The 17,614-nt window shown below is 41.9% G+C and overlaps 1 protein-coding gene across 3 annotated transcripts in view; it reads right to left on the reverse strand.

The window, feature by feature from the left end:
- The window catches only part of snx13 (sorting nexin 13), a 184,043-nt gene that overhangs the window by 101,636 nt on the left and 64,793 nt on the right, over positions 1–17,614 (reverse strand). For all 3 annotated transcript variants that reach the window (XM_059654543.1, XM_059654549.1, XM_059654551.1), the window contains exons 3-4: positions 3,639–3,741; positions 2,202–2,291 (exon numbers count right to left, since the gene is read on the reverse strand). In XM_059654543.1, the coding sequence (XP_059510526.1) occupies positions 2,202–2,291; positions 3,639–3,741 (193 nt within the window). The remainder of the gene's footprint in view (positions 1–2,201; positions 2,292–3,638; positions 3,742–17,614) is intronic.

Raw genomic sequence — 17,614 nt, forward strand, 5'->3', positions numbered from 1 at the left:
TTGAAGAGGAAAAAAAGAAAGGCTTTTTTTTGTAAGGTGTAGAGCTGATGAACATAGCAGGTGAAGCAGCATCAGAGGAGCAGAAAAGCTGACCTTTCGGGTCGAGACGATTCTTCAGAAATGGGGAAGGAGAAGGTGATTCTGAAATCAATAGGGACAGAGGGGAAGGCAGGTAGAAGATGGATAAAGGAGAAGATAGGAGGAGGAGAGGAGACAGACATTTCCCCCACCCCACTACCAAACCTTGTCTGCTTTCCAGGGGGACCACTCTCTCCACGACTCCCTTGTCCGCTCCACACTCCCCATCAGCCCCACCATCCCCGGCACCTTTCCCTGTAACTGCAGCAAGTGCTACACCTGCCCTTACATCTCCCTCCTCACCCCCATCCCAATCCCTAAGATGGCCATCCACAAACAGATATTCACCTGCACATCTGCTAATGTGGTATATTGTATCCGTTGTTCCTGTTGTGGCGTCCTTACATCAGGGAAACCAAGCAGAGGCTTGGGGGCCGCTTTGCGGAACACCTATGCTCAGTTCGCAGTGAACAACTACACCTCCCAGTCGCGAACCATTTCATATCCCTCCCAGTCCTTGGACGACATGTCCATCCTGAGCCTCCTGCATTGCCGCAATGATGCTACCCAAATGCTGCAGGAATAGCATCTCATATTTCGCTTGGGAATCTTGCAGCCCAAGGGTATCAATGTGGACTTCACAAGCTTCAAAATCTCTCTTCCCCCAACCACATCCCAAAACCAGCCCAACTCGTCCCCGCCTCCCTAACCATTCTTCACACTTCAAGCCCCACCCCCATCTCCTACCCACTAACCTTATTCCTGCCTCGTTGACCTGTCCATCCTCCCTGGACTGACCTATTCCCTCCCTAACTCCCCACCTACATTCACCTTTACTGGCTCCAACCCCACCTCTTTGACCTGTCTGTCTCGTCTCCACCTATCTTCTCCTTTATCCATCTTCTATCCACCTCCCCCTCTCTCCCTATTTATTTCAGAATCCCCTTCCCCTCCCCCATTTCTGAAGGAGGGTCTCAACCCAAAACATCAGCTTTCCTACTCCTCTGATGCTGCTTGGCCTGCTGTGTTCATCCAGCTCTACACCTTGTTATCGCAGATTCTCCAGCATCAGCAGTTCCTACTATTGCTAAGACTTTTTTGTAACCTGTTTTATCATTGCCTAAAAAAAAATCCAATTAAGAAGAGCAACTTCAGAACTTCCACAGTTATTAAGAAATCTCTGCTTTTGCAAATCTTCAATCTAGCTGAAACATCAACTCAAATGAGAAAGAGCACGACTGCAATGGAGAAAAAAGTGAAAAAAAATTCATATTTTTATTTGTTGCCTATCTTCACCAGTATCTAGCTTTTTGAGACAGAGATAAAAGGCAAGTTGAGTGAGTGAGACAGACATCATATTTACGTAAGCTTTCAAAAATGCGAGCAAAGTAAAATAAACTTCTAACTTAATGCACAAAAGCTTGCTGCTGGATTAAAATTCAGCCAAACACTGAGGATAGGAAGAAAAACGTGTAGAATTTATGGGTCGCAGGTAAATAATAGGAAACACTAAAAAGTTACTTGTGATAAAGGCAACCGAGGATAGACAATAAATGCTCACAATATGTACATCCAGAAAAATGTACATATTTTTAAAAATTGTGCAGAATCATCATGCAGCACATTGAATCAATGTAGTCAAACATAGACCTTAAATGAGCAGAAGGAAAATTAAAAAAAAACACAAGAGATGAAGAACTTCTGCAGGTCTGGCAGCATCTGGGGAGAGAGACAAGCAGGTAAATATTGGACTCAAAACAGTAATGTTTGTCTCCACAGATGCTGCTAGAACTGCTGAGTTTCTCCAGAATTATGTGCTTCTTTCTTTTATTTAGAAAAGGAAACCTTTGATTTGACAGACTGTTCCTCCTGCATTCAACTAAAAATTTATTACAACAGGAGCACAATTTTACTTCTAAGAATCTCCAGCATCTGCAGTTCCCATTATCTCTGACACAATTTTACTTCTGTTTTGTTTTTATGCTTCCTGAGGTTCATGATTAAAATTGTCACTTTAGAGCGCAATCGGTTGTTCAATGGAGATGTACATGAAGAAGTATAATGAGGCAATGTCTTTCTCAAACAACAAACAAAAAAGGATGTTTTGTTTCTTTGACACTCACCTGCTGTAGAGGTTCATCAATTATACTGGAACCAGTCAATCGTCTGTCAATCTTTATTTGTTTACTCTCACGTCTCATTTCTTCTAAAGCCTGAACAGAATAGTTTTAGGATCAAAACATAATACCAACTTTAAAAAAAAAAGTCATCACAGAAATTTGTTTTCTTGCCATTTGTAAAGGTTGAAACTGTCAAGAAATTCCTGCTCATTTTTCCTTAAACTCCCTGTTAAATTCCCCAACTCAAGGCTTCCCCAACTGTGATCCCGAAATGGCTCTCAAAGTCACAAATGACGTCCAAGTGACTACAAAGGTAAATTATCCCTCCTTAACCTGTCTGGAGTCTTTGACATGATTAAGCGTAATCTCCTCCTCTCATACCACTCTGATCATAGAACCTTGTGGAACTGCACTCTTCCTGGTTCTATTTTTATTTACAACGTATTGCCTGCAGTGGTTTGTTTGCCCATTCCCACACAGTTATATTTGGAAATAATAAGAATGCCCCACTCTTATTTTTAAACCACAAGCTGTCCATCAGTAACATCATCCAAAAACAGTTTTATAGTTTTCACATGAATACTGATGATACCCAACCTGTCCTAAACTCCATAGCATACAACTCTCTCCATTGTCTCTGCACTGTCAGACTGTTCATCTGGCACCCAAAACTGGATCACTAAAAATTTATTTCACATATTGGTCGGCACAACATTGTGGGCTGAAGGGCCTGTTCTGTGCTGTACTGTTCTATGTTCTATATCTCTGAGATGAAAATGATTTTTGGACACTGCTCCAAATATTTGTTCCTTCATCTCTACTCTCACCCCTCCTCTGGTAACTGTCAAACACTGAACCAGAACATTCACAACCCTGATCTCATATTTAATTCCAAGGTGAGATTTCAATGCATATCATGGGCTTATCTTATGAAGAGAGGTTGACTGAGCTCGGACTCTTTTCATTGGAGAAAAGGAGGAGGAGAGGGGACCTAATTGAGGTATACAAGATAATGAAAGGCATAGATAGAGTTGATAGCCAGAGACTATTTCCCAGGGCAGAAATGGCTAGCACGAGGGGTCATAGTTTTAAGCTGTTTGGAGGAAAGTATAGAGGGGATGTCAGAGGCAGGTTCTTTACGCAGAGAGTTGTGGGAGCATGGAATGCGTTGCCAGCAGCTGTTGTGGAAGCAAGGTCATTGGGGTCATTTAAGAGACTGCTGGACATGTATATGGTCACAGAAATTTGAGGGTGCATACATGAGGATCAATGGTCGGCACAACATTGTGGGCTGAAGGGCCTGTTCTGTGCTGTACTGTTCTATGTTCTATGTTCTATGTTCTATATCATCAGTAAGACTGGGTGTGTGGGAGCTAACACCAGGCTAAATTATCTCCAAGACAATATCGAATTTAATCCAAGTGAAGTCAGTCAACTTACTCTGGGGACAGCAGTTGGTGCTGCAGGAAGGAAAGAATGCTCACACTTTTCAAGATATTTCTCAGAATTTATTTTTCCAAAGAGTAGTGTGACTGCAAGGCCCCTGAAAAATAGAACACAAATTTTGAAATTTGTGTGTTCAAGCAACAATTTCATTTCAGCAAAATTTAAATGATTACATATAAATCAGAGTTTTAGTTTCATTAAGACATACAATTTGTTTTTAGAATTTTACACCAACTTAAAAAGGATCATCATAGTGCAATTTAGTGATCAAATGGTTACTTTAGCACACAAGAAATATTGAATTATTGAATCGCAGTCAATGAGGATGTCAACTTTATCACATCACAATGAAAAATCAATGGACAAGGTTGCTTTTTTCATAACTTTTATTTTAATTATTAAACCAAAAATAATAGAAATTAAACATGAATTAACAAACCATCCAAAACAAATGATAAAATTACATAGTAAATTGCAGATATGAAGATGGATCTCTCTCATTTATTAGGCAGTTTATTGAGTCTGTATGATACTACTTTCAGCCACACACTTTCAAAATCTGTAGTAATTAGATTAGATTAGATTTCCCAAAGTGTGGAAACAGGCCCTTTCGCCCAACAAAGTCCACACCGCCCCTTGGAGCATCCCACCCAGACCCATCCCCCTATAACCCACACAACACTGAACACTACGGGCAATTTAGCATGGCCGATTCACCTAGCCTGCACATCTTTGGACTGTGGGATGAAACCGGAGCACCCAGAGGAAACCCATGCAGACACAGGGAGAATGTGCAAACTCCACACAGACAGTTACCCAAGGCTGAAATCGAACCCGGCTCCCTGGCGCTGTGAGGCTGCAGTGCTAACCACTGAGCCACCGTGCTGCCCGAATCTTCACGTACAACTCAAATTTTCTTCAAAAATTCAGCCACCAATGGTCAACTGACAACAGTTCCCCTTCAAAGTTTCAATATTCAAGAAAGTAGTGCACCTCTATTCAATGCTTTTAGCTTGGTATGGTCCAAAAAATATTAGCACTGTCCCAAATTCCAGTGACAACAATGTCCAGTATGACTCCTTCTGGACATGTTTTGAAAAATTAACAAAACAGCTGCAGCCAAGCTGGATGAACACAGCAGGCCAAGCAGCATCTCAGGAGCACAAAAGCTGACTTTTCGGGCCTAGACGCTTCATCAGAGAGGGGGATGGGGAGAGGGAACTGGAATAAATATGGAGAGGGGGGGAGGCGGACCGAAGATGGAAAGAAAACAAGATAGGTAGAGAGGAGAGAGTATAGGTGAGGAGGTAGGGAGGGGATAGGTCAGTCCAGGGAAGATGGACAGGTCAAGGAGGCGGGAATGAGGTGGTAGGTAGGAAATGGTGGTGCGGCTTGAGGTGGGAGGAAGGGATGGGTGAGAGGAAGAACAGGTTAGGGAAGCAGAGACAGACTGGGCTGGTTTTGGGATGCAGTGGGGGGGGGGGGGGGGGGGGAGGGGATGAGCTGGGCTGGTTTTGGGATGCAGTGTGGGAAGGGGAGATTTTGAAGCTTGTGAAGTCCACATTTGATACCATTGGGCTGCAGGGTTCCCAAGCGGAATAGGAGTTGCTGTTCCTGCAACCTACAGGTGGCATCATTGTGGCACTGCAGGAGGCCCATGATGGACAGCTGCAGCCACATTGCTGAGAACTGCCTGTTTGTCTTTGTTTTTCCTAATATATTGCTTGGAGCTGAAGTTTAGAATCAAAATTTGAACAGCAAACAAAATATCCCGATGTTTCCACATGGGAATTGGCCTGGAAAGATAACTGCAAGTTACTTACTGTTTAGGAACACTACAGATATTTCAGTACCTAGGCAAATAGTGCACTGATCAATCAGTGGGAGGCCAGTGATGTCCTACACAGGACATGTGAAAAGGATGCATGAAAAGAAAGAGAAAGCATAGATTGAACTGGTTTTGACTAGGTATTTTGATTAAAAGGCTCTGTACTCAGAAGCTACTGGATTGGGAAACACGTGTTTCGAATTTTACCCTCTAGTTTAGTACTCTGTTGAAGAATTACTGCATGTTCTTTGAAAGGAATCAGAGTTTTAAAAAAAAGGCAAATGTTTATCAGAGTCTGCTGATAGCTGTTTGCATTGACCAGTGACTTCCAAATTCAAGCAGATACAATTGTAAGTGTCTGTAATACAAGCATTGCTCAAGGATTCCATAAGGTTCTGGTACTTATCATTGAGATGGTTATCGAACAGGCCAGATACAATTTTTAAAAAAAATTTATCCCTTAACTGTTAGTGAGTGCGCATGGGAGTTATGATTAAAGAAGACTAGATTTAAATCACAGGCCTAAATTAGATTACCTTGTTGAGCTTGTTCTACTAAACTTACAGTATGAATACTAAATTGTTCATTTCTGTTTAAATTAAAACCTTGGTGTCTGATGTTTATTATTCTTAAAATCTGATCATGAACACGAGCAATTCTGAAGGTCAGTGAATGTTTTTATTTCACTGTGCTGCAAATCTAGTTAGCAAATCTGAATGGGTCTGGCTTGCTATCCTTGAGTCTTAACATTTTTCTTTTACCCACTTCCGGCATGTTCCCCTTTCTCCAACAAGAGACAACATTTTTCTCCAGCATTTCTGTCCATTTGGGGCTGTTATTCCAGCAAGTATTAATTTAAAAAAAGGTGATATACAAACATGCACTCCAGCAAATGTCTGAAAGTCAGCAACACATTTCCATCAGTACAATCTTGGCCTCTTGTATCTCCAACTGCTTCCAAAACCTTGCTTAGGTACACACCTGGTAAAAGCCCTTATTTTCAGCTCTCTTGACCAAGGCACCAATCCCAGAGCTAACATTACTCCTGGCACACCTGTTAGTAAATCCATTTCACAGTAAAAGGCACTCATGGCAGCAAGGTGGAGATCCTCAATGTAACATATAGGAAAGACAATGTCCAAAGCTACACTCAAAAGGGGTGCAACGTCCCACACCTCAAACCATGGATCCTATCTTAGGATTCTAAATTGACTACCAGGTTGTTGAAGCCTATTTCCTTACTGAATAATTTGTGCCACTGTTAGAAGAAAGTCATAATTTATTAGCTCCTTCAAATCAAAAGGAGTTTAATACCCAGCCCACCAACAGTGAAAGGCACCTATGTTTTTAGAAAATAACATCTCTCTGGCCTAATGCAACTCCTTTTTTAAAATCAACAATTCCAAATAGTAACTTCTTAGTGTTAAAAACATCTGTGTTGTATCCTGGGTTTGTTCCAATAAAATTGCTTACACGATTTTGAGGACAGATGGAGACATACCCCGATGTCAGTCTCAACTCTCTACAAGTCTCATGAAATGAGTTAAGCAGCTATAGTTCTAAAAAGGTATATGAAGCTATATTTATATTGCACCTTACAATATAGTAAAGCAGTATAGGACTGTGTTATGGACCAGACCATACCCCCTCAAAATATTTTTGGAAGGTAGCCTAGACCCTAACTTTTTTCTATTTTTTAAAAGACAGATGTGGAGTGTGAGCTCTAGATGTGCTGCGACTGGTCAAACTACTCCACAGTAAGCAACACACATTTATTTAAACACTACAGTTGAAATACAAACAAAAGAAATAGCCAAATTATTCTAAATTCCCCTATTGGAAAACTTAACTAAATAATAGATGCTGTATGTATTTGTAATTAATTGTCCCAATATAGCAACATCCCGCAAACCTCTTGGCAAAAAGGCAAATTCAGCCACTTCTCATACAGTTCTCCTATCCAGGAGGAACAAACATCAACAGAAAATTCAGAGACTGTAGCAGCCGGGAGACAGTCAATGAAGCTTCAACTCTTGAGACCCCAAACAGATTCTGATGTTACTGAAAAAACAGCAAAACTCAGAAATCTGAGACAGCTGGCCACACCCAGTCAGGCTACTTCTCTTATTCCAAATTTTAAAATAAACTAAAGGCATCCTCACGTTGTTTACTTAAGTCATCTTCAAGTAGCCATTTTGTCACCTCTGCCTTACAATCTCTCCAAAAAAAAGGACAAAATAGTCTTTTAAAGTGAAATCATCACACCTCCCCCTTCAAATAAAACAAACATCAATATACAAGGATGGCTTCATTTTTAAAACCTTTAGTCTTACCCTACTATTACGTTACATCGACTCTAATCATGTGAACAATTCACTACTATATTCTATTCTCTGTCCATTTACTCCAGCCACCGAACACCTCCGTCTTTCCTTAAAATCGCGACAAGACTTCGGCAAGTATGCTTTCTCGTCCTGCCATGTGTATAATTTTCAAAGTGAATGGCTGTGATAATATGCTCCATCTAAACAGTCTAAAATTTTTGTCCTTAAGTTTCTTCAAAAACTTTAATGGTTTATGATTAGTACATACAATTATCTCAAACACATTACTGGCGATATAAATATTGAAATGTTGTAACACCAACACCAAGTTCAAGGATTCTTTTTCAATCGTGGAATATTTCCATTGATGAGTATTCAATTTTCTGAAAAATAAACCCTAATAGGTCTATCTTTTCATCGTTCTTTTTTCTTAACAGTACAACACTGACACCCCATCACTCACATTGACAGCCACCTTGAATGGCTTTATGTAATTAAGTGCAGCAGCTAACACTGGGGCAGCAGTTAACACAGCTTTCAGACTGTCAAATGGCCTCTGACGGTCCACCATCCACTGCAATGTCTGCACCTCTTCAATAAAATCAGTTGGTGGAGCAACCACATTGCTAAAATTCATTACAAACTTCCAGCAAAACCCACTCAATCCCAGGAATCACAGCACTGCCCTCTTTGTAGATGATATGGGAAACTCCCCAATAACGTTTGTTTTTACAATCGGTGAGGCCATCAGGCCACGTCCAAAAGCATGATGCAGGAATGTGACTGGTGCTTTTGTGAATTCATTCTTAGCCAGGTTGATCACCAACCCTGCCCTCCAAAGTCGATTGAACAATTCCAATAAATGCTGCAAAATGTTCTGTTCACGTGACTAAAGAAGTCACCAGGTTGATGTCCATCAGACAATTGGTTTATCTAGAAATGACTTTACTGGTTAGCCTTTGAAATGTGGCTCACACATTTTTTGTACCAAATGGCAGGACATTAAATTGATATTGTCCATGCGGTGTTACAAAATCTGTTTCAGATAAAGGTACCTGCCAGCAACTTCACAGAAGGTCCAACTTATATTTCTAAGTTGCTTGTTCCACCCGTTGAATACAGCCTTCCAAACATGGAATAAGATATGAATCAGACTTTGTAACTGCACTGACTTTGTGATAGTACCCAATGATTATGTGTGGACTATGGGCAAGCTCCTCTCACTGCAGCTCACTTTAATTACATTGTCTTTGAGCATGTGTTCAATCTATTTTTGAATCTTGCCAACTTTAGGGAGTTAAGTCTAAAAAGATGTTGCTTAAGTGGATTAGCATTTCCTATATCTACATCATACATGATTAGATTAGTACCTTCTACCTTATTCCCACATATCTGTCCATGCAATAGTATTAAGTCTTTCAAGTAATTTCGATTTTTCTCAGGCAAGGAACTCAATAACTTGTCACAATTTTTGAGAATTTCCTCATTGTCCAACTTAATTTGAGAAACGTTCAAATTCAGAATCTTCTCAATTCAGTTCTTCACTCTGTGTTGTAACTAGTAACATAATCTCCTTTTGCTTTCCTTCCCTATCAAAACACTGTTTGAACATACTGACATGACACATTATGAGGTTTCTTTCTATCTGGCGTTCCCATCAAATAATTCACTTCACTCAATCTCCTTTCAATTTGGGATATGGTCCACTAAACCTTGCTTTTAAAATGTTCACTTATCATTAGCAGAATTGTGAATTTTTCATTTCTTGTCTGTTTCCTGTTTCATCACATACTGTGCTACTTTTAAATGCTGTTTAGCTAACTCACCCAGTCTATTTAATCTTTCCCTAAAATTTGACATAGTCCAAATATGTGGTCTCTGAACTCTAACTCACCAATTTCTCCTTAATTAATTTCAGTAGTTCTCTCACCTCATGCCCAAAAACTAATTCAAGTGGACTTAATTTAGTAGATTCATTTGATGCAACCCTAATTGCAAAACCTACAAATGAAATTCCTTTATCCCAATTCTATCAATAGTCTTGACTATAAGCCCTCAACATGGTTTCTTATAATTGTACTGTGACTTTTTCTAAAAAATTCTTTGATTTCTCCTCCCACTTCAACATGTAGCTTTGTGACCTTGTTACCATAAATTCAGGAAAATCTCAGGGTATACTTCATGTAATACTTCAGTTGCCTGATTTTCCACTGGCTTATCAATCACAGTAGGCAGCACCCCTACCTGTGATCTAGTTATATCATCCTGCAGCCAAGAGTTCCTCCAGAACTCTGACTACCACTTCTCCACTTTATACTAGACACTCCAACCTCACTTTACATAATGGAGCATGACTCATATCAAAATGAATTTGACATTTTAACATTTTTTCTGACAACTGTTCTTGTGAATTACATATCTCCTCATCTCTCAAAATCAAAGATTGATATGCTCTCATTCTCCTAAAACTAATTTATTTACCTGATCCTCGCAAGTAAACCACCATCTGACCATGTTGTGCACTCTGGTGCCACTTTTTAACCTTTCACTTTGCTTTCCTTTCCCACTTCAACAAAACTCACTGGCTTATCCTGTTTTACCACATCAGTCTTCCCAGCGCTTTTTCAAAGCCACCAGTGACTTCATGTGGCCAACTTTATTGCAGCAAAAACATCTCAGCTTTTTTTTTTCCCCAAAAGCTTCTCTTCCCCCTCATGGGTTTCCTTTTTAAACCTGTGGTAAACTATCTTCAATGAGATTTCCTTTACCCTTAATTTTTCCTCAATCTCTGCCCCTCACAGACAGAAATTGATGTTGGAAGCCAAACTTTGATTTATGAACCAACTCAATCATCAGCATTTCAGTTGCTAATCTTGCAGTTTTAACTCTCTGCTCTCACTACTTCAGGAAGCGAATTTTTAAAGTCCTCCAAAATAATCGTTTAAGAGATCATATGTTCGATCCCTTTTTAATGTTCCTACCCACCTATCAAAATTACTTTATTTGATCCTTTCAAACTCAAACGTATGTTTGAACAGGGTGCCTCCTAGATTCCTGAAACATTGTCTGTAGGCTTCTGGTGTTAGCTCATATGCACTTAAAATAGTCTTCTTTAACTCGTCATACTCTGCAGATACCTCTTTTGAAAGGTGATGCAAATATCCCACCAGCTCTATTAGCTTTGTTTGGATCAATAATATGCACTTGGTCACCAGCCAATTCATTTGTTTAGCTACTTTCTCAAATGAAATGAAAATGGTTTCTACATCCTTTTCAAACTATGGTAATGCCCAGATATATTTAAACAGTTCCCTACCAGGCCATTGAGTATGATCAGTTTGCACGTCAACACCATCCTCCTCACTAAGCCTAACATCTACTTTCACCTCTGCCCTTTTTCTGCTCCAAATCCCAACTTCTGACGTTTAAACTCTCTCTTTCTACGTTTCTTCTGTTACGGCCTTTATCTCCTCTTTTTTCCTGCTGCTTTCAATCATAATTCAAACTGTTTCATTTCCTTTTCATGTTCAAGGTATTGCATCCCCAATTGAATTCTAGTTATTTCCAAAGATACTGATGATATTTCCAACAATTTTCAATATTGAGCTATTATTCCAATTCCCTCTCCTTTTACCAGAGACAGCAAACCCTCCTCTAGCTTGTCTGCCAATTCCAACTGTTTTGCCTTCCTCAATTTTTGTTAAACACCCGAAGTCACTTCTACTACCCCCCCGAGAATCATGTTAGTGATCAAAACAGCCATTATTAGACAAGGCACACCATGTTGAAGTCAACCAAATTCAACACCTGACACAAAAGACACACCTACCACTCATCACCTTCAAATCCAACAATTTGGAATTATAGATTTTAATCCTGTCAAGAGCCAGAGTTTGGTATGGGCCAGAACAGACAGCCTCAGAACTTTAGGAGGGCTGCTGGGGCCCTAACTTTTTTTTCCATTTTCAAGATAGATGTAGAGTGGGTGCTCCAGATGTGATGTGACCAGTCAAATTACTTGACGTTAAGCAAAACACAATTTATTTAAACACTATAGCTGAAATACAGAAAAGAAAAAGGAATTTAGCATAACTTAACCAAATAATAGATATAGTACCATTACTACATTGGAATAGTTAATTAGTATCATCCAACAAACACACCACTTGGCAATAAGACAAATTTAGATACCAATTCTTACATGCAGTCCTCCAGTCCAGGGGGACGAAACGTCAAGAGGAAATTCAGAGTGTAGCAGCTAAGAGAAATTCACTGAAGATTCCAACGGTTGAGACCCTAAACTGTGTCTGATGTTACTAAAAATAAAACAAAACCCAGAAATCCTACAATGCACGCGCTGGCCTAGTAGTATTGTCAGCAGACTGTAAATCCAGAGATCCAGACAACATTTTGGAGAGCCAGGTTCGACTCCCACCACGGCAAACGGTGGAATTTGAATTCAATAAAAATATCTGGAATTAGGAATCAAATGACGACTTGTTGGAAAAAATGTCCTTTAGGGAAGGAAACTACTATCCTTACCTAGACATGCAACTCCAGACCCACGGCAATGTGGTTAACTGAACTGCCTGCTGGACATTCAGGGATGGGCAATAAAATGCCGCCTAGCCAGCGACACCCTTATTCCATTAATAAATTTAAAACCGAATTCTGGATCTGTGCAGATAATGAGAATTGTCAGAAGAAACAGCAGGAATTAGATCAGTTGATGGTATGGGCATAAAAATGGCAGACAGAATTTAATCCAGGCAAATGTGAGGTAATGCATTTTGGGAGCTCAAGTAAGGATGAAAATTATGCAGTGAAGAAGTGGAAAATGGCTGATGTGCAGATCCGCAGATTACCGAAGGTGGCAATGCAGGTAGATAAGTAGTAAAAAAAGCCTATGGCATGTTTGCCTTCATTGGATGGGGCAATGAGTATAAAGATAGACAAGTAATGCTGCAGCTTTATAGAACCGTAGTTAGGCTACACTTGGAATATTACAGACATTCCTGGTCATCACACTACCAGAAAGATGTGGATGCTTTGGAGATTTACAGAAAATGCATACTAGAACGTTGTCTCGTATAGGGTATTTTAGCAATGAAGAAAGGTTGGACAGACTGGATTTGCTTTCACTGGAACAGAGGAGGTTGATATATGTTTATAAGATTGTGAATGGTGTGGATAGGGTAGGAAGTATGAGGCCTTCCACCCCCACCAACCCCCCGCCCCCCAGAGTGGAGGGGTCAATTGCTAGGGGACACAGGTTTAAGGTGCAAGGCAGGTGGTAGAGGGGAGGGGGTGGGGGGTGGAGTTTGAAAGAGATGTTGCAAGGCACATTTTCAGGCAAGGGTGTTGAGTGCCTGGAACATGCTGCCAGAGGTGGTGGTGGAGGCAAAAACAATAGCAGCATTCAGGAAGCACCTAGACAAATACTTGAAAAGGAAGGGAACTGAGGGATACGGATCCTGTAATTGAAGACAGTTTTAATATGGAAGAGCAAAAGATGTCTGTACGGGCTTGGAAGGCCAAAGGGCCTGTTCCTGTGCCAAGTCTGTGTCAATACACAATGCCTTTTTAAACTAAAAACTTTTGACTCTATGCAGTTTATATCCCTCTATGCCCCGCCTATTCATGTACATGTGCTGCACTGTTCTTTGTGCTATGAGAACTGGCCACACCTATTCAGACCACTTTAATTGTTCTCAACTTTAAAAAAAAGCTAAAGGCCTCACCAACTGTTTACTTAAGTCATCGTCAAGTAGCCACTTTGGTGTATCTGCCTTAAAACAACTCTTAAAAGAACAATAATTTTTGAACTGTCAGCATTGTCATAACAATGGGGCGGCATTACACCCTCAGCGCCAGGGACCCAGATTCGATTCCAGCCTTGGGTGACTGTCTGTGTGGAGTTTGCACATTCTCCCAGTGTCTGCCTGGGTCCTCTGGTTTCCTCTCACAGTGCAAAGACGTGCAGGCTAGGTGAATCGGCCATGCTAAATTACCCGTAGTGTTCGGGGTGTGTGGGCTATAGGTCTGAGTGGGATGCTTTAAGGGGCGGTGTGGACTTGTTCGGTCAAAGGACCTGTGTCCACACTGTAGGGAATCTAATCTAATACCCAACAATCTAATCAATAACAGGTCCCTTGGCCAACCAAGCCTGTGTCAAAACACGATGCCTTTTTAAACAAAAACCTTTTGACTCTATGCCCCGCCTATTCACGGACATGTTAAGATGCCTCTTAAAAGTTATTATTGTATTCACCTCCACCAGTTATTTATCTAGCTTGTGGAGCTAGGAGTAAGAATAAGAGGATACAGCAGATGACTGTGTGGCTGAGAAGCTGGTTCAAGGGGCAAGGATTCACATTTTTGGATAACTGGAATCTCTTCTTAAGTAGAAGTGACCTTCATAAGAAAGATGGATTGCACCCAAATTGGAAAGGGACCAATATACCAGCGGGAGATTTGCGGGATATTTTTAGAATAATGGGAACGGAGGTCAGGGCAGTTGAATGTTCCTCCTGCAGAATGTGGGGGGAGGTAAGGGTCACGACTAGTGTCCCTGCTGACTACATCTGCGGGAAATGCACCCAACTCCAGCTCCTCGAAAACCGTGTTAGGGAGCTGGAGCTGGAGCTGGATGAACTTCGGATCATTCGGGAAGCAGAGGGGGTTATTGAGAGGAGTTACAAGGAGGTAGGCACTCCTCAGGTACAAGAAAAAGGCAGATGGATTACGGTCAGGGGACGGAAAGGGAACCGGCAGGCAGTGCAGGGATCCCGTGGTCATTCCCCTCAACAATAAGTATACCGTTTTGGACACTGTTGGGGGGGGGGGGGGGGGGGGGGGGGGGGGGGGGGAAGAGGAACGACTTACCAGGGGAAAGCAGTGGGGCACAGGTCTCTGGCACAGAGTCTGTCCCTGCTGCTCAGAAGTGAAGGGTGAAGAGGAGCAGAGCAGTCATCATTGGGGACTCCATAGTTAGGGGGACAGATAGGAGGTTCTGTGGGGACGAGAGAGAGACTCACAGTTGGTGTGTTGCCTCCCCAGGTGCCAGGGTGCGTGATGTCTCTGATCGTGTTCTTGGGATCCTTAAGGGGGAAGGGGAGCAGCCCCAAGTCCACATTGGCACCAATGACATAGGTAGGAAGAGAGATGGGGATTTAAGGCAGAAATTCAGGGAGCTAGGATGGAAGCTCAGAGCCAGGACGAACAGTTGTTGTCTCTGATTTGTTGCACGTGCCACATGCTAGTGAGGCGAGGATATATATATATATAAATAAATGAGAGAGAGAGAGAGAGAGAGAGAGAGAGAGAGAGAGAGAGAGAGAGAGAGAGAGAGAGAGAGAGAGAGAGAGAGAGAGAGAGAGAGAGAGAGAGAGAGAGAGAGAGACTACAGAGATGGTGCATTGGATTCTTGGATAATTGGTGCTCTTTCTGGGGCAGGTGGAACCTCTACAAACAAGATGGTCTTCACCATTCGGGTGGGTTGAAACTAATTCAGCAGGGGGATGGGAACCAAAATTGTAGTTAGAGTATAGAAAAGGTTGAGAGTAGGGGGGTCCAAAATAAAGTTTCAGGGACGCAAGATGGCACCGGCAAGCAAGAAGTTGGTTTGAAGTGTGTCTACTTCAATGCCAGGAGCGTCCGGAATAAGGTGAGTGAACTTGCAGCATGTGTTAGTACCGGGGACTTCGATGTTGTGGCCATTTCAGAGACATGGATAGAGCAGGGACAGGAATGGTTGTTGCAGGTTCTGGGATTTAGATGTTTCAGTAAGAACAGAGAAGATGGTAAAAGCGGGGGGCGGGGGGGGGGGGGGGGGGGAGGTGTGGCATTGTTGGTCAAGGACAGTATTACAGTTGCAGAAAGGATGTTTGGGGACTCGTCAACTGAGGTAGTATGGGCTGAGGTTAGAAACAGGAAAGGAGAGGTCACCCTGTTGGAAGTTTTCTATAGTCCTCTGAATAGTTCCCGATATGTAGAGGGAAGGATAGCAAAGATGATTCTCGATAGGAGTGAGAGAGACAGGGTAGTTGTCATGGGGGACTTCAACTTTCCAAATACTGACTGGGAACACTATAGTTCAAGTACTATAGATGGATCAGTTTTCGTCCAGTGTGTGCAGGAGGGCTTCCTGACACAGTATGGAGATAGGCCAACAAGGGGTGAAGCCACATTAGATTTGGTACTGGGTAATGAGCCGGCCAGGTGTTAGATTTGTAAGTAGGTGAGCACTTTGGTGATAGCGATCACAATTCTGTTATGTTTACTTTAGTGATGGAAAGGGATAGGTGTATACCACTGGGCAAGAGTTATAGCTGGCAGAAAGGCAATTATGATGACATTAAGCAAGATTTAAGGAGCATAGGATGGGGAAGGAAACTGCAGGGATGGGCACATTAGAAATGTGCAGCCTATTCAAGGAAAGGCTCCTGTGTGTCCTGGATAAGTATGTACCTGTCAGGCAGGGAGGAAGCTGTATAGTGCGGGAGCCGTGGTTTACGAAGGAAGTGGAATCTCTGGTCAAGAAGAAGAAGAAAGCTTATGTTAGGATGAGATGTGAAGGCTCAGATAGGGCACTTGAGGGCTACGAGGTAGCCAGGAAAGACCTAAAGAGAGGGCTCAGAAGCGCCAGAAGGAGACATGAGAAGTTGTTGGCGGATAGGATCAGGATAAACCCTAAGGCTTTCTATAGGTATTTAAGGAATAAAAGAATCACAAAAGTAAGATTAGGCCCAATCAAGGATAGTAGTGGGAGGTTGTGTGTGGAGTCAGAGGAGATAGGGGAAGCACTAAATGAATATTTTTCAACAGTATTCACTCTAGAAAACGACAATGTTGTTGAGGAGAATACTGAGATACAGGCAACTAGACTATGTGGGATTGAGGTTCAGAAGGAAGACGTATTAGAAATCCTACTGAGGGTGAAGATAGATAAGTCCCCTGGGCCAGATAGGATTTATCCGAGGATCCTCTGGGAAGCCAGGGAGGAGATTGTCGAGCCTTTGGCATTGATCTTTAACTCGTCATTGTCTACAGGAATAGTGCCAGTCGACTGGAGGATAGCAAATGTGGTTCCCCTGTTCAAGAAGGGGAGTAGAGACAACCCTGGTAATTATAGACCAGTGAGCCTTACTCCAGTTGTTGGTAAAGTATTGGAAAAGGTTATAAGAGATAGGATTTATAATCTTCTAGAAAAGAATAAATTGATTAGGGATAGTCAGCACAGTTTTGCGAAGGGTAGGTCATGCCTCACAAACCTTATTGAGTTCTTTGAGAAGGTGACCAAAGAGGTAGATGAGAGTAAACCTGTTGATGTGGTGTATATGGATTTCAGCAAGGCGTTCGATAAGGTTCCCCACAGTAGGCTATTGTACAAAATGCGGAGGAATGGGATTGTGGGAGATATAGCAGTTTGGATCTGAAATTGGCTTGCTGAAAGAAGACAGAGGGTGGTAGTTGATGGGAAATGTTCATCCTGGAGACCAGTTGCTAGTTGTGTACCGCAAGGGTCTGTGTTGGGTCCACTGCTGTTTGTCATTTTTATAAATGACCTGGATGAGGGCGTAGAAGGATGGGTTAGTAAATTTGCAGACGACACTAAGGTCAGTGGAGTTGTGGATAGTGATGAAGGATGTTGTAGGTTGCAGAGACATAGATAAGCTGCAGGGCTGGGCTGAGAGGTGGCAAATGGAGTTTAATGCGGACAAGTGTGAGGTGATGCACTTTGGTACGAGTAACCGGAAGGCAAAGTACTGGGCTAATGGTGAGATTCTTGGTAGTGTAGATGAGCAGAGAGATCTCGG

The sequence above is a fragment of the Stegostoma tigrinum genome, chromosome 2 (assembly GCF_030684315.1).
Source record: "Stegostoma tigrinum isolate sSteTig4 chromosome 2, sSteTig4.hap1, whole genome shotgun sequence".
Lineage (NCBI taxonomy): Eukaryota > Metazoa > Chordata > Chondrichthyes > Orectolobiformes > Stegostomatidae > Stegostoma > Stegostoma tigrinum.